The following is a 24,269-nucleotide window of genomic DNA, read 5'->3' as shown; positions in this document are numbered from 1 at the left end:
TTTCCCTTTAAGCTACAAACTTCCTCCCAGGTCTTATAATCTCTCTTTCTTCCTAGTCCTTCCTTTGCCCTTCTTTCTTATCCCCCCCACCTCTCTCTTCTCTATTGATTGTAAGTCTTCTGTTAACACATTTCGTTTCTCCTCCTCTCCCTTCTTGCCACGTACTTGCTCCAGGGATTGTAGCAGCAGCTCTGGCCAACAAAGAAGGTCTCGCCGTCCACTAAAGTGTCTGGCAAGTCTTGATCTAGTGTCTCAGGCAGCAGGACACTCGTGATGCCGCCAGCTATTGATACCAAGCCCAGGGTGACGAAGGGAACAGCGAAACCATATTTAGACTGTCAAGGAGTAGAGATTCAACATAATGAATTTGGCATTTGTGGTTTCGTTTGACACTAGTGTAGATATTAATTGCAGAGACCAGTGACGATATGGAATTTGTTACTACATTTAAATAATTCTCGAGTGAGAATCAGACTATGAGCACTAAGCGAGTTTCAAGTATGATATTAACTCTTAGTATGACATGTGTAGACTCCCAATTAGTTATAAAATATTTGTGGTTTGATTTGAATAACCGGGGAGTTAAAATATAATTACAGGCACCGAATGAGACTGCAATAAAAATTAACTTCTAAATTCTGAAATGACAGCATGATATGTGTTCCTATGTGCATCTGAGTCACTCCTTGATTGAAAATTTTATCACAGGCATTAGAAGAGAACGTAAAATAGGATATTTACTCTCAGAATACTAAATGAAAATGTATTTGTAGAATCTGAAAGAACAGTATGATATTACTTCATAAGAATAATCGTACAAAAAATGTCACCAAATGCTTTAGAGACTTAGCAACACAGTGGTGCATGCTGACTAGCGCTTAGGAACAGAAAAGAGAAGATGACATAGCACAATACACACCAGGTAGATAATGTAAGGCGACAGGAAGACGGACATGTATCCCATGGTGTGGATGGCAGCGGATCCTGGGCGCGCGCCACCGTGGGCAACACCTCCACGGGGTACTGCTGCGCCACATTTATTGACATGGTAATGAGGAAGCGGCCGATCACCTCCAAAACTAGCACCGTCAAGGAGTACGCTGCAAAGAAAGGAGGAGAAAGCTGAGACGGAGATGGCTCACGCAATAACATTACACAATGTTAAAAACATTGTAACGGCGTCACATACTAATGGAAATTGTATTTGCAATTAATTATCTGATTATTGTATATATATATCTATGTATGCATATACAAATAAAAGTAGAAGAGAGCCACCGGATTCAGAGAGTTAACTGCAAGCCTTTACCTGGCGGCACAAAAGCAATGATGAGGCAGACCACACCGCTGAGGATGAGGCTCCAGACGGTGGTGTGGCGGCGGCCCAGCTTCTCCATAGTGATCATCGTGAGCAGGTCGGCGGGAAACTCCACGAAGCCCACAATAGTGAAGGTCACGAACATGTTGGGTCCGACGTTCTCCGTGTTGCGTATGTGGCCATCGTACGCCAGAATAATCACCATCCTGAAGAGGCGAAAGGAAAGAAGGGAGATGTGGAGGCGTAGGGGAGCGTATCATTTAGGGCCGCGTCTCACATCGTATGATGTGAGGCGACTGCGCCACGAATCAGCATGACTTCAGAAAAAAAAAGAATTTAAAAATAAAATCGTGTAACATCGTGTAAAAAATATATACTGGTGTCGTGAAACATCGAGTGAAAGTCTAGGGCGTGTTGTGATCGTTGTGCATATTTCCCCGATTCATCCTGAAAAAAATAGTGCACCCATTGTTTTTTTTTCGCGATTCATCACCGAAAAAAAGTTTCAAACTTATCGTATCTCTTTCGGTGTACGTTCCCGCTATTATCGTTAGGTATTCATTTTATTCATTACATGGTCGTCGTATTTGTGGCTGTCTAGAAACTGTACGACAATCCAAAAAATAGCACGATAACCGACCGAAAGCGGAACGATGATGTACGGATAACATAATGAACCTAACACAACAATAACATGATATATCGTGGTCGATCGGTGTCCATATGGCCAGACATGTCCTGCACGGGGGGTTGAGATGGCGTGGGAAGGGCCATGTTGTATGGGATGCGATGCTGTGACGTCGGTGGATGCTGCTGTGAAACTGTGACGGCCAAGTGTGGACCCACAATTTTTATATAGACATTCATGAATTCTGAAAAAAAGAAGGTCGTGCCGCGCTCGTTGTGTCGGGCAGCATTCATGTAATTCGTTCACTTGTCATCTTGTGGTAGTCTGTGGTCGTTGAATATAATACTGTCATTGATGTGCCTACGAATAACATCTAATCTTTACCGTGTGAGTCGTGTGGCCATCTAGCTAGTGTCATACTGGAATTGTGAAAATTATTGATAGCAACACGTTATATCGTTACGTGGTCTTCCTATGCTTGTTGTAATCGTAGTAATAACGTGTGCCCAACTCACTGTTGTCGTGTGACACTCTGGTGACTGCCGTGAGCAATGGGATTCGTCAGTTATCGTACAGGTCATAGTCAATCTTGCAGCGTTCACCTCTCATTGTACTGTGTGGGACATTGGCTTTAAGTGCCGGGACTTTGGAGGAAAAGATGGTGTTTGTGTGTCGGCTTGTAATAATGTGTGTGTGTGTGTGTGTGTGTGTGTGTGTGTGTGTGTGTGTGTGTGTGTGTGTGTGTGTGTGTGTTTTGCGGGTCATACTCTATTGTTGTTTACACCCTGTCTTGTTATTGTTTATGTTATCTCTCTCTCTCTCTCTCTCTCTCTCTCTCTCTCTCTCTCTCTCTCTCTCTCTCTCTCTCTCTCTCTCTCTCTCTCTCTCTCTCTCTCTCATTACCGCTTTTCGTCACTAACCACATGATGCAGAGTAAGATGAAACGCTTTCTCAGCACAGGCGTCTTTACCAGGTGGACGAGGCTCACTGACTGGTTGCTGTTCTCAGCCTGCTTCTCCCCAAATGTCTATGAGAGAGAGAGAGAGAGAGAGAGAGAGAGAGAGAGAGAGAGAGAGAGAGAGAGAAGGTAGTTGAGAACCACACGAGAAAGTTAAAGAGAAAATTTGATAGGAGCCAAGTGGTTAACTGTACATAAAAGATAAAGGAAACGTTTGAAGGTGGTTATTGAGAATACAAACCTTGGATACGTGTGGTATCAGTTATCTTCGCTAACTTAATGCTTTTTTATTTTATTTTATTTATTTCGATGGATGAGTCGGACAAACAGAAAATGTAGAAGGATGAAGAATGTTATGGGAAATAGGCTATGGACGAAAGAAATTTGGGAGAAAAAGGCTTGATTTAGAGGGGAAAAAGTGAAATTACCTAAGCACGAAAGCTTGAAAAGCTTGAAAAAATGTGAAATTAGAAAAAAAAACTCATAACAGAAATAGAAATGGTAACGTTGAAAATTAAGGAAAGTTGGTAAAAGATTGGAGGAAAACTTCTTATCTATTAATAAACTTTAATTTAAAGAGAAAATGGAGCAGGCGGAGAAGTTAAAAGAAAGTAAGATAATGAAAATAGTAATGAAAGGGATAAAAATACCAAGGGAAGAGAAAGATTAATAATAGTTATTGAATAATATTTCAATGGAAAGGAAGAACGAATACAGGAAGAATAAAGAATATATATATATATATATATATATATATATATATATATATATATATATATATATATATATATATATATATATATATATATATATATATATATATATATATATATATATATATATATATATATATATATATATATATATATATATATATATATATATATATATATATATATATATATATATATATATATATATATATATATATATATATATATATATGTGTGTGTGTGTGTGTGTGTGTGTGTGTGTGTGTGTGTGTGTGTGTGTGTGTGTGTGTGTGTGTGAATAGATAGGTAAACAGTTAGATAGATAGATATAAATATGTAGAGAGAAAGATACATAAATAGATAAAATAATACTTTGAAAATAGATATATCTTACTATGAAATAGAATAACATGAAGCAAATGGAAGAAGGACAGCAAGATAAAAATGTATTGATAGATAAGTTTGAATTTTGATACAGAATGAAGGTTCAAGGAAAGATAAAAGGATAAGAAAATGCTGATTAGTAAGAGAAAAATAAGAAATAAGATAAGGAAAGACAATGGGAAGTATAATAATGAGGACAAGAGATATAAGTGATAGGGATGTGAAAGTTAGAATAAAGAAAGTAGTATACAAAAAAAAGTAAAACAAAGGAAAGAAGACCTATCACCACCACCACGAATAGCATGACTATCATCACCACCACCACCAATAGCATGACTATCATCACCACCACCACCACCACCTCTTACCGTAAACTCCTCAATCACGTTAGGCTTCAGGACTCTCCCATTAATTCTTGCTGCCTTCCTGATGATGCTGACCGTCTTGTCTACATTGCCCTTACTCATCAGCCACCGCGCTGACTCCGGCACTGTCCTGTAGGAAAGATTGCTTCCACTGACTCACTCGTTCACTGACTGACTGGCTGACTGAATGAGAGAGCAATTGACTAAAGCTTGAAATAAAATATACTTACTAATTCATCGACCGACTAGAAATCAATTGATTTACAACAGATTAGCATTAACCTACAGAAAGGATTAACAGAGAGACTGACTGGCTGACTGGTATATCGCCTAACTCCTGACATGTATTAGTGCTAGTAAATAAGGTGTTATACAGCCTTCATGATTGTATTGGTAATTTGATAAGATTTCTGATTTTCAAGAGTGTTTTTCCTGTTAGCTAAAATATATATCGACTTTACTTATCAGACATTGTATCGATAAGAGAAACCCTCCTGAAAAACTGCATACAGCATGAACTAAATATAGACAAGCAGCCTCTCAATGTAATGGAGATATGGCACAAAAGTCCCTCTGAGTACTGTCTCTAGATAGAACTAGCTATATATAGACTTTACTTATCTGACATTGTATCGATAAGAGAAACACTCCTGAAAACCTATATATAACATGAACTAAATATAGAATAGCAGCCTCTCAAAGTAATGGAGGTACGGCACAAAATTCCTTCTGAATACTGTCTATAGATAGAACTCCACGACATAGATGGTTTGTTTCTGATGCCTGAGTTCAGTAGCGTTTTGTTCTCTCAACGTTTTTCAAAGGCAGCTTTCATTTTTAACCGGGTACTCAAAACTTTCTTATTTTTAAAATGTAAAACTGTAAAAATAATACTTAAAAACTCCTGTAGTTTTAAGCATTGGCAACAGAAAATAGTGGAGGGCGGCGCAGACGTGTTCATAGATAGAGAGACAGAGCTGCATGACACGCACCATATAAAGAAGACGGTGATGAGCTGCGGCGCGTGCATGGCGATGGCAAAGATGGACCAGTCAGCGATATACAGAGCCATCCAGGGCATGACGCAGAGACCCAACGTCAGGAACACCATGATGGGGACGTTGGCCATCACTGTGCGGTACTCGCTCGACACATACTCCAACACTGGAAGATAGAGTGAGAGGTAATGGAAAATGTATTGTGTGGGTGAAGGAAAATGGTGGAAATAAAAGCTTCAGAACGAGAAATATGATATGAAAACAGTGTATATAAAATTTAAAAAGAATCTCTCTCTCTCTCTCTCTCTCTCTCTCTCTCTCTCTCTCTCTTTAAACTTAATGCACATAACATACATATTTTACACATAAGTATATTTACAGTTGGAGCTGAGTTCGTGAGCTAAGAGCGTACACTGGCATGTGACGCTCATTCTAAAACTGCTCCCGGGGACGGCATTGTGAGCGAGGGAGTCATAACACTGTCACTATCAGCTCAAGCTGTCATGTCAAGCACACACACATCCCACGTCACCGTGTTTCACTGTCACTGTCAGGCATACTATTTTCCTCGACTCCTGTAGGCACTGTCACTGTCAGGTGGATGGCAGGCTGGTGGACACTGCCATTTTATCACCTGTCACTGTCACTATCAGGCGGATGTGTCCGTAACCAGGCGTGGGCAGCACACTTCACCTGCTGGGTGGACATACTGGAGACGTCCACTGCTGAGGTGAAGGCGTTCCACAACACCGCGGTGTCGTGGGAGAAGGCGCGCTGACACCTCACTGAATGGCACCTCGGCACCTCGAGGAGGGTGTCGGACACTACCGCTCTCGTAGTACGTTCACTCCTCCTCCAGGGTATCCGTAGAGCCGTGAGGTGAGGTATTTGCTGCACCTGGGCTTTGTGCAGCACAGTAAGGGCCCCAACACGCCTTCGGTGCTCCAAGCTGTCCAGCACGTTGATAGGGGCTTCTTGGTGAGGGTCTGGATGCTGTCTGCTGCTGTCTCTGCTGCAACTGCTGCCCCTGATGCCGCTGTCGCTGTAGCTCAGCTTGGGGCTGCTGTCCCAGGCCACCGGCATCGCGAAGGAGGCGCTCGGCTCGCCGCTGCACCTTGTCCAGCAGGGAGAGGTGGGACTGGGCACTGCACATCCAGCTGAGGGGGCTGTACTCCATGATGGGCCTCACCTGCGCTTTGTACAGCGTCATGAGCCCTTGGCATCGAGTAGGTGCCTCACTCGACGTAGGAGTGTCACCCTCAGGGATGCCTTACGTGCCACGCTCTCCAGGTGGCGGTCGAAGCTGAGTTTGGAGTCTACCTCCACCCCCAGGATGTTGATGGAGTCCTTAATGGCAAGGGTGTCTTCTCCAAACTTCAGCTGGCCTTCAAACAGCCTGACGTCCTCCCGTGAACGTGAGATGACCACGGCCTGGGTCTTTTCGGCAGCAAACTTGACTTGCCACTGTTTACCCCAGGCCATGATGTCACCAAGGTGGCGGTTGGTGACATCAATCACGTTCACTGCCTCCTCTCTACTGAAGCTGTGCGAGAGAGTGGCATCGTCCGCGTATGCCGACACAGGCGAGAGGCTCTGAAGGAGGATGGGGCCAAGGATCGAGCCCTGTGGAACGGAGGCCTCCACTGGGTGTGTGGTTGACGTGCACCCGCCCAACACAACTCTCAGACTCCGGCCTTGTAGGTAGCTGGAGAACAGCTCTAGCAGTTGTCCTGTGATGCCGAACTGTTCGAGCTTGGCCAGGAGTCCTTTGTGCCAAACTCTGTCAAAAGCCCCAGCAATGTCAAGGGCAATGACGAGGGTGGGGCGGCCGGCGTCGAGGGCGTCATGCCAGGCTTGTGTGAGGAGGAGAAGCATGTCGGAGGCGGAACGTCTCTTTCTAAATCCATATTGGCGTGGAGAGATGAGGTGACGCTCCTCTAGGTGACAGGTCAGCTGCTCAGCTATTATTCTCTCCAGGATCTTGCTGACAGCTGACAGGAGAGAGATGGGGCGGTAATTTGCTGGGTCACCTTTATCCATTTTTTTGTGTACAGGAGTGACCCGAGCCTCCTTCCATGCAGCTGGCCAGGTGCTGGTTTGTAGGCACTGGCGGAAGATGTGTGTGAGGGGCTTTGTTAGCTCCTCCGCACAGTGCTTCAGCAGGAAGGGCGAGACGTCGTCAGGGCCGGGCGCCTTCCTGGTGTCGGTGCTGCGCAGGAGCTTTGTCACGGCCATGTTTTTGCAAGCAGCGCTGTGCTGGGCCTTGTGGCGCCTGGGGGACGACGCTTCAGACGAGTTCAGGCCTTGTACTTGGCATCAGCAGCTTGCCGGCACCTATAGCCGAACTACGGCTGGTCTCGTGGATCGACTCTATATGCCCTGTGAGGGACGTGCCTGGCTTGTGCTGATATGATAAGGGAGGTGAGGGTTGCCACGTTGTGGTTCACGTCATCTGTGAACATGGATTCCCAGTTGGTGGAGGCTAACTCTGCCCTGAGCCCCCGCCAGTTAGCCTTCTCCCATAGCCAATGGTGCGCTGGCTTCCTTCCTCACTTGCTGGGTTAAGACCAACTTCACAAGGGACCGCGTTGTGGTCAAAGCTACCAACCTTGTGAAGTTGGTAGCACTGTACAGAGTCTGCCGGCAGATCGGTCAGGACAGGGTCGAGAGAGGCACCACGCACGTGCGTGGAGAAGGTCACGTGGTTGGTGAGCCCGTGTACCGTTATGAGCTCTGTGTAGGTTCGGTTCACCAGGTACTGGTTTAAGTGCCCCACAATAATGGTATTCTGACAGCTGTGGGTGGCCATGATTGTGTCCAGTTGATCCGTGAGGAAGGAGAGTGGGGCGCCGTGTTGCCATTGGGGGCGGTACAGAGAGCAGAGCAGCACAGCAGTCCTGTCAGCGAGGAGAAGGCAGAAAAATAGCACCTCCATTTCCTCATGAACTGTGATGGGCAATAGCTGCAGCTATAGACCTTCACGGTGGCATAAAGCTATACCTCCGCCTTGCCCGGTTGCTCTGTCCCTCCGCACCCAGTGAGTATAGCCAGGTATCTTGTCGCATGTTGTGACGCAGCTGTCATTCAGGAACGTCTCGACGGCCACCACTATGTCAGCCTTATTCTTGAGAGCTGCGTAGGTCAACTCGCCGACATTCGTTCTGAATCCACGTACATTTGACGACAGGATTCTGAGGCTACTGGGTGTCATGGTTGTGCTACTAGAAATATGTATGTGCTTTCTCTCTCTCTCTCTCTCTCTCTCTCTCTCTCTCTCTCTCTCTCTCTCTCTCTCTCTCTCTCTCTCTCTCTCTCTCTCTCTATCTATCTATCTATCTATCTATATATATATATATATATATATATATATATATATATATATATATATATATATATATATATATATATATATATTACACCGTTTGTGAAATTGCCCATTTCATGAAATGGGCAAACCCAATTCATGAAATGAACCTAACCTAACCTAACCTAACCATTTCATGAAATGGCCACTCCATTGCACATTTCATGAATTGGGTTAGGTTAGGTTAGGTTCATTTCATGAATTGGGTTTGCCCATTTCATGAAATGGGCAATTTCACAAACGGTGTATATATATATATATATATATATATATATATATATATATATATATATATATATATATATATATATATATATATATATATATATATCATATATGCTGAGTGGTCTCTCTATCCTAATTGCTTATGCGCGCACACACACACACACACACACACACACACACACACACACACACACGCACATGCACATGCATGCACACGAATGCTTCTTGTTATGTAATCATTACACACCTTATCACATCCTCCTTCCCTAAGGCCACCCCTCCACCAAAACTCCCGATACCTACGTAATATATAGACGACCATATAGTGAGTGTCGTACGTCATTCCCACCAGCATCCTTAGGGCCGTGAAGGTAATGAATGAGCTGGCGAAGGCGGAGGCGATCCCTGCAGCGGCGCCCAGCAGGTTACTAAAGACAATAACGGGCAAGCGACCAAAGTAATCCGCTGCCCAGCCAAACAGGGGCGAGGCGACGAAGGCGGCCACGAAGAACAGGGACTGCGCCAAGGTGGGTCGCCAGTCCTCTTCACACACCCAGTTCAGCTGTTAAGTAGAGGCAGAGAAACGTGCTGTGTTTTTGCAAGACATGTACAGACTCAGCTGTGCCAAGATAGCACCCACTGCCATCCTGCTTATAACACCTAGTTCATCTGCCAAAGGAAATATGTCTTAGAAATCAAACTTTTCAGAGATATATTAAAGTTACATTTGGCGGTGGTCAGATCTCTTCTAAATCATGCTCTGTAGTTTGGGTTCCCAAAGAACAGGAAGGGTATAGTTATATTAGAATCAGTAAACAAGAGAATGACTAAAATGATGCAGAGAATAATTGTGATAGGAGACTGAAGCTTTTTCATTTGTCTTCCGTAGAGGAGCGTAAGTTGAGAGCATTCCTAATAGAGGTCTTTTAAGTTTTATAGGAAATGTAACAAGTGACGTAAACAAAATCCTCATGATCAGTAATCAGGATTGGAAAAAAATTTGAGTTCAAATTTTAAGAGATTAGATTTTAAAACATTGAAAGGAATTGACTCAAATTATGTGGTAGATGAATGGAATAGATTCAGTGATCACGTTATTGGTATTAAGTCGCTGGGGAATTTTAAAAGAATATTAGACGAATTTATTGCTCATAACCATTAGTGGAGATAAGTTGGTGTTTTTTCATACAGCGACTGCCACGTGTAGACCTGATGGCTTCTTGCAGGAGGAAGAGGAGGAGGAGGAGGAAGAGGAGGAGAAGGAGGAGGAGGTGGAGGTGGAGGAATGATGAGGAGAACGAGAAGTTTTAGGAGGAAGGAAGGGTTTTGTATTCAAAGAGGTAATGAAGAAAAAGGGAGGAGGAGAAAGGAACCGTCATCCGTATGAGATGTAAGAGAAGAGGAAGGAAATAGTGCTTTTTGCGAAGAACAAAATTAGGTAGGGAGATCGGGTATAGGTTGTTGTAAGAGAAAGAAAGACGAGGTTGTCTTACCTGTGAGGTGATGGAGGGGTAGTAGAGAGAGTAGTCGTAGTTCCACCCGTGGTGGCAGGTGGTGATTGGCCAGCTGGCGTTTTGCCAAGAGGCATTAGTCTCTATCACCTGCAACATGAGAGGCATAATGATGCACAAACACTAACTTCCTCATTCAAGCCTGTAATCTGAAACGTTTTGCTTTTCAAAGGCCACAAAGATTATTTCCTTGTTTCTCAGGAGTATGTCCCCTGTTAATATTGTGAAGATATTGTTAATATTTGTTAATGTAAAAGGGAGGAAACTGACCAAGGACAACAGAAACGATTGAACATAAAGGGCCATTGAAATTCCAGTCCTCGAACGGGGTCGAAAGATTTAGCCAAAAGAATGTGATAAATGTCTTGAAACCTCCCTCTTGAATTAGTTCAAATTAGCAAGATCGAAAGAACATTTGGTGTAAAAACAGTGGTAGAAGATAGCAGGAGATACAAAACTGCGATGATAAGAAAGAGGCTGAAGACAATCAATCAGTCGGAGGGAAGAATTGATAGGAAGAAAAGTTTTTGATTCCGCCCTATCTAGGAGAGCAGCATCAGTGGAAATTCCCCCAATAATACTCCATAAATAGGCAGATAAACCCCCTGTATGGAGTTAACAGTTGGAAGTTCAGAAAAATTGGCAGAAACGACTAAAAATATTTAACTTCATAGAAGCTGTTTTATAAATTTACCTAGAAAAGATGTGACGTTTCTTCTTTAGATTATAACTATAATCTATAGTGAAAACTTCACATCTCTCCTCTAGCTAAAACTGTCCTTCACTTATATAATCTAAGAGCAAAGGACAGACCGAAGATATTCATTGTAGAAGAGGAGGACTTTAGAATGTCATTGAAGAAGAGCATGTAGTTGTCTGGTTGTGTCGAGTTGATAGTTGGAGGAAACGAGTTTTTGAATCATTGAATTTTCTGCCAGAATCATAAATTTTAGATAAGACGTCGGGCCTTGTGTGGCGTCTCTATTTAATATTATGTATTTACATCCTGAAGGGTTGGTCGTTTCTGAAAAAAATATACGAAGAAAAGTGTAGGACGGTATTATCAGCATATGAGTTTTGTTTAGAATATCAATAATGAGTAATAGAAAGAGAATGAGTGATAGGAAAGAACCCTGAGGAACACCATTATTAATTGATTTCTGTGAAGAGTAGCCGTCTACCATAGTAACAAGAGAACAGTTGGAAAGGAAACTTGGGATGGAGTTGCACCTTTGCAGTAAGAGAGATAGAAGCCGCAGTAAAGCAGTTTGGGGATCAAAGCTTTGTTTCAGTTTTTATCAAAAGCTTTTGTTACGTCTAAGATAATAACAAAAGTTTCACTAAAATCTCTAAAGAAGGATAACTAATATTCCCTAAGGAAAGCCAGTACACCAGTAAAGTGGCCTTCAAGGAACCCATACAGGCGATAATATAGAAGATTGTGAAGTGACAGATTTACGTATAAGAATCTCAATATTGAAGATAGATTCAAAGACAAACTTCAAGCAAAAAAGAAAGGTAGAAGCCAATGGACGGAGTTGAAAAAGTTTGACCAGGTAAGGTGAAAACACGGAGGCACACCTTTTGCGAACAAAAGGGGAGACCATATCAAGTCCATAAACCTTTCGAGGTTTTAGGCCAACTAGGGCATGGAAAACATTAATACAAAAGATTTTAATTGAAGCATGAAATAGTCAGGTGGCGGAAGAGAGGAAAGAACAACCTCGGAATCATTCAAAGTGAAATTGTTAGCGAAGGTTTGAGAGAAGAGTTCAGCTTCAGAGACAGATGATATGGCAGTGGTACCATCACGATGATATAAAGGAGAGAATGATAAAAAATTAAAGTTATTGGAGATATTTTAGGCTAGATGCCAGAAGTCTCGATGGGAGTTGGATTTCGAAGGATTTTGAAATTTTCATTAAAGAAGGAGTGTTTGGCAAGTTGGAGAGTAGATTTGGTGTGATTCCGGACAGAAATACAAAGCGCAAGAAATTCAAGGGATTGAAGGCTTGATTAATTATAGGCAACCTCTCTCATGTATAGTGTGAGAACAAGCTGTGCTAAACCAAGGTTTGGAAGGTTTAGATTGAGAGAAAGAGTGAGGAATTTACGCCTCCTTTCCAGACACATTCATCTCTGTTGTGTTCAGCACACACAGTTGGGTCTCTGACATGGAATCAGTAATCATTCAATGGAAAAGAAGCATAATACCTCCTCAGCTCCCCCCAACTGGAATAGGCGAAATGGCAGAGATGCCTCCGTTTGGGAGATCCTGAGGAGGGATTGGAGAAATAAGACAAGATACAGATACGAGATTGTGACCCCAGGAGCCCAACGAAGACGATAGAGTAACAGCATAAGCAAAAGGTTTAAAGATGGAAAAGGTCAAGAATGTTGGGCTTATCTTTAAGACGGTCAAGAATACGAGTAGGGTGTTGCACCAGTTGCTCTAGGTCATGCAGGATAGCAAAGCTGAAGGCTAATTCACCAGGATGGTCAGTGAAGGGAGAGGAAAGTCAAAGCTGGTGGTGAACATTGAAATCTCCAAGGATGGAGATCTCCTCAGGTCAGAAAGGCAGACTTTGTTCCACTTTAGAAGCTAAGTCGTCAAAAAATTTACTAGTCAGATGAGTTAGTTAAGAGATAGGCAGCACAGATATATTTAGTTATGGATTGACTCTTGATTCGAAGTCTTTTGGTAGAAAGCTCGAAAAATTCAAGAGCTTGGGCACGGGAGCAAGTTAAGTCGTTGTTCATATAGACGTAACATCAATATTTGGAACGGGAATGAGAATAGAAAAGTAAAAATGATCAGTGAACGGGTTACTGACAGCTTCTTCACACAGTTATGTTTCGGTGAGGAAAAGAAGAGAAGGTTTAGTAGAGAATTAAGAATATGATCTAAGACTGCGAATATGCAGAAATTAATGAAAAATAATAATTTCATGGAAGTGTCAAGACATCTAGGATCGATACAGGAAGAACAGTCCGACCTGGGGCATTTATGGTTCCCTCCATAAATAGGACTCCTAGGTTGGTGAAAGAGTCGATATTTTAGTTTTGAAATTTAAGTGAAAGGTGTTTGTGTGTAGTGAGTGTATGTAGTTTTATGTGAAGGTGTAGAATTGTCTTTAGAGGACAGGCTGTGACTATCCCTTTGAGTTGTGAGACTCATTGGGAAACGTTCAGCGAAGCCAGGGGTAACTTTAATGATGAGTTCAAAGTATCCTCTGAACCAGTGATAACATACCTCGCAGATTTGCAGTTATCTCTTACCCAACATTGTAAGATTACCACTGCCACTTCTCATCATTATCTTAATTTTTTTAACCTTGACTTGTCTCCTATACACACAATGTCTGCTATACACACCACTCACATGTCAACGGAATTGTTTAAGTTTTAAGAATGAGTAATTAGATAATTGTCACTGTTTACTCTTATCTCCATCACAGTGTAGCACTTGAGTTTTTTTGTCCTTCCAATCATCCACTTATGTGTTACTGCTACTCATCGTCACATCTCACTGTTTTTCTTTATGATAGTGTATTTTTGCTACTTTTTTTGTCTTATGCATCGTTCAGTGTAACAATTATTCTAGTCTACTTTTCGTGGTATCTTTTTTTTTTTCTTATTGGTATTTATTTAGTATCTCACTTTCTCATTATATCCTTTTCATCAAGGTTTTTGTTACTGTATCCTATATACATCTTCTCTAATACCTCTGTACTTTGACTATATGTTCAACATGTTTATCTTTGTTAATGTATTTCATCTTAATTTTGTATCCATACGCGGTATTCTTAAGATTCTGTCTGTTTTCCTAAATTTGCTCAGTCATACCTCTTAGATACTGAAATTATTTCCTCTCGTATTTTTTTTCTTATTCAACCTTCATTCACTTTGACTTTAAGCTCTCTTCCATTTAAGGCTTTATCTTTCACACTATTTACACACCAAGACGTCATTCTCTAACGCTTCATTCCATTACGTATAATCATACTGACCACTTGTCTTTCAAACACACACCTGAACATTATTCTCACAGGATGTTAACATAAAAAATGTACACATCCCCTGATAACATCCACGTTTTTTTTTTATTGTCAAACTCACATCGCATTTGTACTTTCATCTGCGTGAACTGAATCTCAATCTCTCACCTCAATAAAATCCACCTCGTACATTCGGCACTTCTCATAGGCGCCCGAGTCCTCGTCCTTAGGAATGGTGAGGTCCTTGAGCTGCTCCGCCGTTAGATTGAGGGTGGCAAGGTGAGGGGGCGCGGCACACCAGTGAGGGGGCACAACCGTCATGAAGATTTGGCCGAAGTACACGAACACGAACATAACATTGATGTAGCAGTTGACAATGAACAGAAACTGCGGGGAGAGAATGTTGAGGAACGTGTGTTATGTGTTCTATGATTTAAGTTGATATTATATGGAGATTATGGAGCGTGAACTACAGCTGCTGCTACTTCTACTACATCTACTTCTACATCTACCTCTATTTTTACTTCTACTGCTGCTGCTTTACTACTACTACTATTACTACTACAACAACAACAAAACAACAACTACTACTACTACTACTACTACTACTACTACTACTACTATTACTACTGCAATTGCTGCTGCTGCTGCTGCAGCTGCTATTTTTTGGTATTAGTAATGCTGTTGCTAATGTACTTCTACAATGAAAAAAAAAGAAGAAAATATAACAAAAGTGAAAAGAACAAAATGGGGAAAGAACAAATGGCAGATATTGCATTACCCTGTTCAATGGTTATTATTGTAGTTAAAGGTTACAATCCTCCTGATTTGTATATAGTTTGTATCTCGTGTGTCTAATACCCAATCTGATATGAAATTGTACGTTATTACCGACCATCTACAGTACAATATAAGAGACACACGCCATGATTTCTTGAGATTATGCACAGGCTACAGAAAAGAGCACGGCCACTCACCATCTGATACTTGCCGAAGCCGCCGATGTGCTGAAAGATGTCATCAAACGTGCCGATGGCCATGGCGCCGGTCAGATCACCGCCCCAGGTCAGGAAAGGTCATGGAACGTCAGGGGTTACCACTTGAGGTCAGTCTGTAGTTCCTCCTCACTCTGTTGTCTGAAACGTAGAGAAATTGCTGTCGTTGTTTTTGTTGTTGTTGTTGTTGTTGTTATCATCCTTTCCATTACTTTCATTGCTATTGCAATTATTGTTATTCTTCCTGTTATTATTATTATTATTATTATTATTATTATTATTATTATTATTATTATTCATCATTTTTATTATTTTTATTATTGTTATTATTTTTATTAATATTATTATTATTATTATTATTATTATTATTATTATTATTACTATTATTGTTATTGTTTGTTATTATTATTAATATTATTATTATTATTATTATTATTATTATTATTATTATTATTATTATCATTACTGTTATTATTATTTTTATTATTATTAATAATATTATTATTATTATTATTATTGTCATAATTATTATTATCATTATCATTATTTTTATTATTATCGTTTTAGTAGTAGTAGTAGTAGTAGTAGTAGTAGTATTGTTATTATAATTATCATTACTGTTATTTTTCTTGTTGTTGATGTTCCTTTCCTTATTGATGTTTTGCTTTTGTTCCTGATGTTGTTGTTGTTGTTATTGTATAATTACCGGGTTCCGTTCATACTACCATTTTGTTCAGAGAGAGAGAGAGAGAGAGAGAGAGAGAGAGAGAGAGAGAGAGAGAGAGAGAGTGAGTGAGTGAGTGAGTGTGTGTGTGTGTGTGTGTGTGTGTGTGTGTGTGTGTGTGTGTGTGTGTGTGTGTGAGTGGTAAAGATGTATTGGATGTCGAATTTCAGACATCCGCGGATGCGGATATAAACGCGGATATCATTTTGCGGATGCAAATGTGGTTGTGGATATCATTCTCTGCTAAAATGCGGATACAAATGCGGATGCGGATATCAAAATATGACATCCTTGCGGATGTTTTAACGCAAACGCTCTTACCAAGAGGACGAAAAAAAAAAAAGCCTGCTTCAGTGTCAGACCATGCAGACAGCAGGAGAAGTAACAAATAAAAACAAGGTGGGAGAACCAAAATGCTGCCAAATGAGTTCGAATGGTGTCCTAATAGTTGATACTTCTCTCTTTGAAAGTATTTAATTCATCCATTTAATTCATCCATGACTAACATTTCTGCTGTGCATTTATCCAGTTTCTTTGCCTCAGGGTTAAAAGCATCCCATAATTTTGCACTCTGAAAATACTCACCAACATTCTTTTGCTTAGCATCTGTCTTTGCTTTTTGCAAAGGTGTTTTTTTCAATATTTATTTTTCTTCCAACTTCTTTCTCTTTTGCCATTAACTCTTCAAACTGTTCTCTATGCACTGATTTCAAGTGGTTTTTCAAAGATGTAGTTCCACGTCCCTTTGGTGAATAATCTTTCTTGCACAACAGACACTGTGCTAGGTCACTTGACTTACTCATGAAATATTTCCACACTTCACTGCTATGTGACTCCATTTTTCAGCTGCTATAGCAGTCAGCACACAGAGCAATAAGGGTTTGTAAACTTGATTATAATATCCTTTTAAACACAAACACTGGCAAACTGTTTATCAGCGAGGAGCAAGCAAGGAAGGAGCAGTACTTCTTACTTCGAAGGCAACTCTTACCAAACTGGTGACCTGCCAGTGTGCCATGTAGGATTTATGTTCAGAATGCCAGTTTGCAACTTATGGATCAGTATTATAAATTTTCGAGATGCTTAGCAAATGTGCAAAGAAAATTACTGTATTATAATGCTTTATTGCATTAAATTCTAGTAAGAAATACATCGAAAAGTCCTCTATAATAGTAATAATAATAATAATAATAATAATAATAATAATAATAATAATAATAATGATAATAATAATGAAACAATAGCTAATATTACTTCCTCTGTGAAAATCTTTCATCGGCAACTCACTATATCAGGGGAAACAGGCGACGACAGGAAAACTCATGCGATAAGAAGAGCTCAGCGCTGTTGGTTCATATTCTTCAACATTAATATTTGTATAATTATGGAAACATTCGCAATAAATGTATTTAAGGAAGGAGCACTAAATCCTATCATGTGAAGTGGAAATAAGGTCTAAGACTGCAATGTACGACATCACTCAGCCACACGACACACGCATTACAATCTCTCTCTCTCTCTCTCTCTCTCTCTCTCTCTCTCTCTCTCTCTCTCTCTCTCTCTCTCTCTCTCTCTCTCTCACACACACACACACACACACACACACACACACACACACACACACACACACACACACACAGGACGGCCCGGTAGCTCAGTGGTTAGAGCGCTGGCTTCACAAGCCAGATGACCGGGGTTCGATTCCCCGGCCGGGTGGAGATATTTGGGCGTGTCTCCTTTCACGTGTAGCCCCTGTTCACCTAGCAGTGAGTAGGTACGAGATGTAAATCGAGGAGTTGTGACCTTGTTGTCCCTGTGTGTGGTGTGTGCCTGGTCTCAGACCTATCCCAAGATCGGAAATAATGAGCTCTGAGCTCGTTCCGTAGGGTAACGTCTGGCTGTCTCGTCATAGACTGCAGCAGATCAAACAGTGAATTACACACACACACACAGACGACCGAGGAGGTGAATTACACACACACACACACACACACACACACACACGCACACCAGCATTAAGGCATCAGGAGTTGGGGTGAATGTGACAAGCAAGGGTGATAAGTCTCCTCTCCATCTCCCTCTGCCCCCCCCCCCCACACACACACACAGTGACTCACTCATCTGTCGTTACTAAGTTTTTAACATTCCACCATTCACAGTTTGCTATTTATTTACTATGTATTTGTACTTCATAGTCACTATGTAAAATTTGCTCCCTCCTCCTGTCCTTCCCCTAAATTCCAGACACATTACGTTGTGTAAGTTTCAAAGGAAATGAATACGTGATATTATTTGCTTTAGTTTAGATACTTAATTTATTAGACACACGTCAATAAATTTACTCCACATTTTTAAGCTCTGTCTGAACTCTAAATCTGTAAGCACTAGGCAGACTCTGCGAGTCTGTGACTGCCTGTCTATAAATTACTCAATAATATATAGGTTGTGCATTGCATAAAACACATCCGCATAAACACATCCTCTGTAGAGTGCGGATGGTTGAGTTGAAAGAAAAAGCAAAGAAAATATACGAACGAAGCAACAGTGAGAAGCTCAAAAGAAAGTTTATAGTCGTACCAAAGTCTGACTTGGCTCTGGTTCTGGGGAAAGTGCTTCACCAGGCCGGCTATACTCGTACAGTGGTTACCACGGGAGGAAAACGGATAGGGGAAATGGTAAAACCTGGCATTCAGAAGAATAACGAGGACAGCGTAGTATACCAGATACCATGCAACGGATCCGACTCGAGCTATTATGGTGAAACTGGCAGAGGCCTCGCCACGAGGATAAAGGAACACCAGGCCGACTTGAGGCACCATCGGCCGTCCAGTGCACTGGTGGACCACGCTGATAAAACTGGCAACCTTCCGAATTGGAAAGGAATGAGAGCCATACAATCTGGCATAGAAGAGAGGACAAGAAAGGTGCTAGAGTCTCTGTACATCTCCACCAATAACAACATCAACAAGCGCACGGGTGACGTGATCTGGGCGACGGCGGCGGCGCTAATTTGCACTCCGAGGGACAGAGGACGACAGCGCGCAGATTCACGCTAATCAACGAGCAGTATGGGTGTCACCAATGCACACAAGATCAGCACCCTAGGCATGAATACTGGGTTGCAAGCGGAGCTTCCTTGTATCTTGTTCTGTACCACCCCTTGTTTGTATCTCCCCCCCTCTTTTATCAATAAACTTTGAAACTTTGAAGCTTCCTCAGTTATGATAATATTGTTATTATTATTAATAATAATAATAATAATAATAATAATAATAATAATAATAATACTGATAATATAATAATAATAATAATGATGATAACGATAACAATAATAATGTCTTTCATTGCTTTAAAAGAACCTTAATGTTTTATCTATTGAGTATTTGATGCTTGACTTTGTTCCATAGAACAATAGTACCAAAAACAAAAGACTGAAAATCATCAGCCACACCGTAAGATACTGTTTTTGTATTGGCGCGGCAGTGGTTTACATATCTATGCAGCTTGCTAATGTGCAGCAGTGCGTGCCTAGTGTTCTGTATGTGAACAGTTACACCGTAATGATAAAGGTTTTATACAGGCGCCGCAATGCATATAATATCGGTATGAAAACTCTGGTACTCTGTGCTTACCTATGCATGTGTTTCCTCCTTCCTATGAAATTAAGCGTATCCTTTACTATTCAATTATCTTTACTTCGTGTTAGGAATTGGCACTTCGATAGATGCCATTCGCTTATTTTTATTGCCCTGGCGTTACGCATTAGTATGAAGACAGGTTAAGGAGTGAGCAGTGCAGTGTGCAAAGTGGTGTAGGACGTGGAGAGACTGGTGGAGTTGGAGGGTAGACCGCAGCACGGGATAGTTTCATAGGTGAGATAGGTCATTGGTATTATTGCCTGGTGGCGGAGTGGCCAAGGTTGCTTGCAAAATTCAAGGTGACATTTTTCGTCTCTTTGGGGAGAACCTATACAAGATCATTCTTGCTCAAGTTTACGCATATAATTGCTTTCTTGCCTTGTTCTTCCAAGTACATGTTTAAACAACGTCAGTATTTATACTCAATTTCCGTTCCATAGCTACCATTGTTTTCTTTTTCCAAATCATTTCCTCTCACAATTGTTAAAATTATTGGCACAACGTATACGAGGATTCTTAGTCATCAGGCAGTTCACATTTTTGCCACTTTATGACTACAATCAATTTATCTATCCCAAATGTCAATTTTCTGCCAACTTTTTTTTTTCTCTCTCTCTTATACCTGTTGTACAAATCTTTCTTTCCTTACTCTAAAGTTGCTCAGGTCATGGAGGACTCTCTTCCTGAGTACCATCATTTTATTATTGATATTTATTTATTTATGCATCTATTTACTTTGTTCCTATCCTAATCTTACTGCCACGATATTTGTTACTCGGCGATTTCACTCTCAACCATGAATTTCCTGTAGTACACTTTAACACGGCTAAGTACACGGTTAGTATATATCTATGTATGCTTTCTTTCCGTGCCGCGAGGACGCGGCAGGTATGTGACCGAGCGGTATTAGGGTATGAATTGTATATCATTATTTTTTTCCTTGTTTCTACACACAGCCGTGAGAAGCGAGGCTGATCTTAGCGAGAAGCACATCCTTTCATTTTCATAAGCAAGCACTTCTTATGCTAAGTCAGTATACATTCCCACAGGCTCAGTGAGGGAACCTCTGGTTGCCGGATTATATATATGTAATTATAACAGCATAGACATATATTTAGTACTATCATATATTTTATTTCTTTCATTTATAATTAAGTAATACTTTAACTATTGTAACCAATGCATTTGTAACTGTTCTTTAATATATGAGTCGGTCACCGGTGTCAGTGAGTTTTTGCTGACGAAAGATTGACAAGACGGAGCTACGTGAGTTGGAGTCTGACGAACACACGAGCTAGCCGTCGTGCTCCCCCGGGCGTTTGCCAGGGAGCTGTGGACTGTGTGTGTGTGTACAAGACTATCCTTGTGTAGTGTAAATAACTGTATTGTTAATATAAGGAAAACCCAAGCTGTGTTTTCGTTAACTCCCCTGAAAAGTTCCTGAATAAACGACACTGCTACTCTGTGCCCTCTTCGTGGTAACATAACATTGACCACAACAAGGTGCAATGTGAGGCGCAGCAGACAACAGTTGGCTGGGAGGGGCAGGCTGACATGCAGAGGTCGGAGCATAGAAGCCCTAGGCAGTGACATGAGTGGCAGAGAGAGAGAGAGAGAGAGAGAGAGAGAGAGAGAGAGAGAAAGAGAGAGCACAGGTGTGGTTTTCAAGTAGTCGTAGAATTTATGGGAAGAAATTTATCGTTACTCTCACGGTCCCATGTAAAGAATCTTACAATAAGTGTCAGTAGCAGCAGTAGCAGTAGTGGTAGAAGTAGTAGTAGCAGTAGTACCCCTCTCTGAATAGTTCGGTGTATACTGTCACCATCCCATGTGTGTGCCGCACATTAGGGTGATAATAAGCATTCCTGCATGTTTTGCTTTAGAAATTATGTCAGTAGATCACAGCACATAAACAATCAAGCACGTTGTGAGTGGTCAAAATAGAATGTGTGTCGAATATCTTAAGGCATAAGAATCAAAAGCCGCCTGGCACAGCATGAGTGGCGGTGGTAACGAATAGAAGTGTTGCGTCACAACTTGGCATGGTAACAAGTACGCTGGCAAGAGCTGGCGCGTGTGTGTGTGTGTGTGTGTGTGTGTGTGTGTGTGTGTGTGTGTGTGTGTGTGTGTGTGTGTGTGTGAGAGAGAGAGAGAGAGAGATGAAGAAAAGGCACACACTCATGCACACACAAGTCAGAATAGTTATTTTTGTCCATACCTTTGTCCTCCCTGTGCATTTAGTTATTTCTAGTCCTCCTCCACCATTTCCCACTTTTATTCCTCCTCCTCCTCCTCCTCCTCCTCCTCCTCCTCCTCCTCCTTCTCCTTCTCCTCCTCCTCCTACTCTTGTGGGCAATTATGGGTCTGATTCGTGGAAGGCTCTTCTCTATTGTTAACTTAAGGTCATGAGAGAGAGAGAGAGAGAGAGAGAGAGAGAGAGAGAGAGAGAGAGAGAGAAAAACTGCCCGCCTGTCAGACTGTCTTTCATTGTTTGTTTCGATATTTATTATTTTCTTTTCGTTTAACTTCTCTTTACTTATTTACCAAACAATTTATTCAGTCATACTTTTGTTCATATTTTTTTTTCTCAAGAAGATTCTTTTCTTTCTATTTGGTTTCAATTGTTTTCATCTTTATGTAATTGTTCATTCACTTATTAATCTATTTATTCAGTAACTAATTTTTGCACGTATTGTCAACAGGGAGCGTTGAAAGAAGATAGAGCAGTTATATGGATGGGGATGACAGGTGGAAATAGGTAGGTGGGTTTCATACAGGGACTGCCAAGTGTAGGCATGAGGGCTTCTTGCAGTTTTCTTTATGTTCTTACGTTGTTGTTTGCTGTGGAACTTTCAGCCTTTTACTCCCGATGCAATACTGTTGGTGTGAAGAAAGACTCACTTGCTGATGTGATTCAAGAAACGCCAAAAAAACGCTAGATGACATTGCTTCAAATCATGTTCTTTCTTTTCCTCCGATGATTGATTGTTGTATTTATTTATTTCAACCGTATTCCCAATGTCTTGTAACGGAAAACAATGATTATGTGCCTTGGGAGAGAAGTCAGGATAGCGCTGAATAATATTTGCCGTCTCCTTAGCTCTCTGAACACATTTCCAAGGATATAAATATAATTGGTCGGGTTCCAACAAGTGATCCTCTCAGTAATTGTTGCTATAAAACTCTAGATATACCACTAGAACAATTACACCATCCTTAAAAGCTCGTAAAAATTCCACTATTATATTCACAAAGTTTACCTTAAAAAGTGTACATTTTCTTTGATGCTTGCGCATGCCATCAAAACGTGTGTGTGTGTGTGTGTATATATATATATATATATATATATATATATATATATATATATATATATATATATATATATATATATATATATATATATATATATATATATATATATATATATATATATATATATATATATATATATATATATATATATATATATATATATATATATATATATATATATATATATATATATATATATATATATATATATATATATATATATATATATATATATATATATATATATATATATATACTTTGGCACATGCATGAAATAAAGTTTCCTGTGTACTTTGTGTTGACTAGAACAGTTGTCAGTTTTGGTTACAGTTGTGAATATTCTTTCATATATTCGTTGCGGTGTGTTCATGCAATCAGTTTTTCATAGTTCTAAAACAAAATTATGCAACAAAAGGAAGCTGATAAATCTGGTTATGTCTATTACAAAATACATTCAGCATATACTAAATTGAAAGTCGTTATTTGAACACGTTTGAGAAGAATTATTTTCGCTCTGGCTTAGATCAAGGTGTAGTGTGTTCTGGTAGGGGCGAGATGATGGGATCCGAATCAGCAAACAAGTCTGCATTCTTGCATCTTACGCTGTGCTGACGCATGGGTGCTCATGGGTGAACGAACGTACAGGCACTTTTGCCCGCACGGAAATTACCTTGAGAAGTCCTCATTAATTAAAGTGATAGATTTTCAAGGGGTTTCTTATTACAGTTCCAGTGAAGGATAATCTTAACACGTTATTGAATCGGGATTTAAAATATTTGAGCCTCCCGCCCAAACTCACATTCCTGCCTCCCTCTTTGGATCAATGAAACTACCTGCCTCTCAGCAGTCTCGCGGCCGAGCCACTCCCACAGACCCAGGCATTTTTTTCTTTCTATTCACTGATACTAAGCACTAAAACACGGTGCATTCAATCCCTAACATCTCACATCACTACAATATCTATTGCTGGAGATATCGTCTCTGTTTTTTTTCCTGTTCGACTTACTCTGGCAGTATCGAGTCGAAGGGCAGACCACGCTCTAACTGAGTGAGGAGAGGAGATGCAACGTTCTACTTCACTGCCGTCTTATAATACACTAAGCTGGTCTGCTCCGACCGCTCCGCTGGCGACTGGCGG

General features: G+C 40.8%; 2 protein-coding genes across 2 annotated transcripts in view; one reads left to right on the top strand and one right to left on the bottom strand.

Annotated features, from left to right (window-relative positions):
- LOC123502029 (organic cation transporter protein-like) overlaps nucleotides 1–24,269 on the bottom strand; it is a 25,499-nt gene extending 1,230 nt beyond the window's left edge. Inside the window, 12 exon segments of the mRNA XM_045251184.1 lie at nucleotides 166–335; nucleotides 920–987; nucleotides 990–1,100; nucleotides 1,310–1,524; nucleotides 2,867–2,973; nucleotides 4,370–4,496; nucleotides 5,359–5,530; nucleotides 9,257–9,515; nucleotides 10,447–10,554; nucleotides 14,631–14,849; nucleotides 15,440–15,598; nucleotides 24,138–24,269. Coding sequence (XP_045107119.1) covers nucleotides 166–335; nucleotides 920–987; nucleotides 990–1,100; nucleotides 1,310–1,524; nucleotides 2,867–2,973; nucleotides 4,370–4,496; nucleotides 5,359–5,530; nucleotides 9,257–9,515; nucleotides 10,447–10,554; nucleotides 14,631–14,849; nucleotides 15,440–15,502 — 1,619 coding nt within the window. The 5' untranslated portion in view covers nucleotides 15,503–15,598; nucleotides 24,138–24,269.
- On the top strand, nucleotides 18,677–19,237 carry LOC123501873. Its single transcript, XM_045250914.1, has one exon. The coding sequence runs from the start codon at nucleotides 18,677–18,679 to the stop codon at nucleotides 19,235–19,237; it is 561 nt and encodes a 186-aa protein (XP_045106849.1).

Source organism: Portunus trituberculatus, chromosome 10, assembly GCF_017591435.1.
Source record: "Portunus trituberculatus isolate SZX2019 chromosome 10, ASM1759143v1, whole genome shotgun sequence".
Lineage (NCBI taxonomy): Eukaryota > Metazoa > Arthropoda > Malacostraca > Decapoda > Portunidae > Portunus > Portunus trituberculatus.
Note: the sequence above shows the minus strand (reverse complement) of the source record. Positions and strands in the feature narration are given on the sequence as shown.

Bases quoted from the DNA above. Each gene is read 5' to 3' on its own strand.
- LOC123501873 (XM_045250914.1), top strand. From the start codon at position 18,677: ATGGTTGAGTTGAAAGAAAAAGCAAAGAAAATATACGAACGAAGCAAC.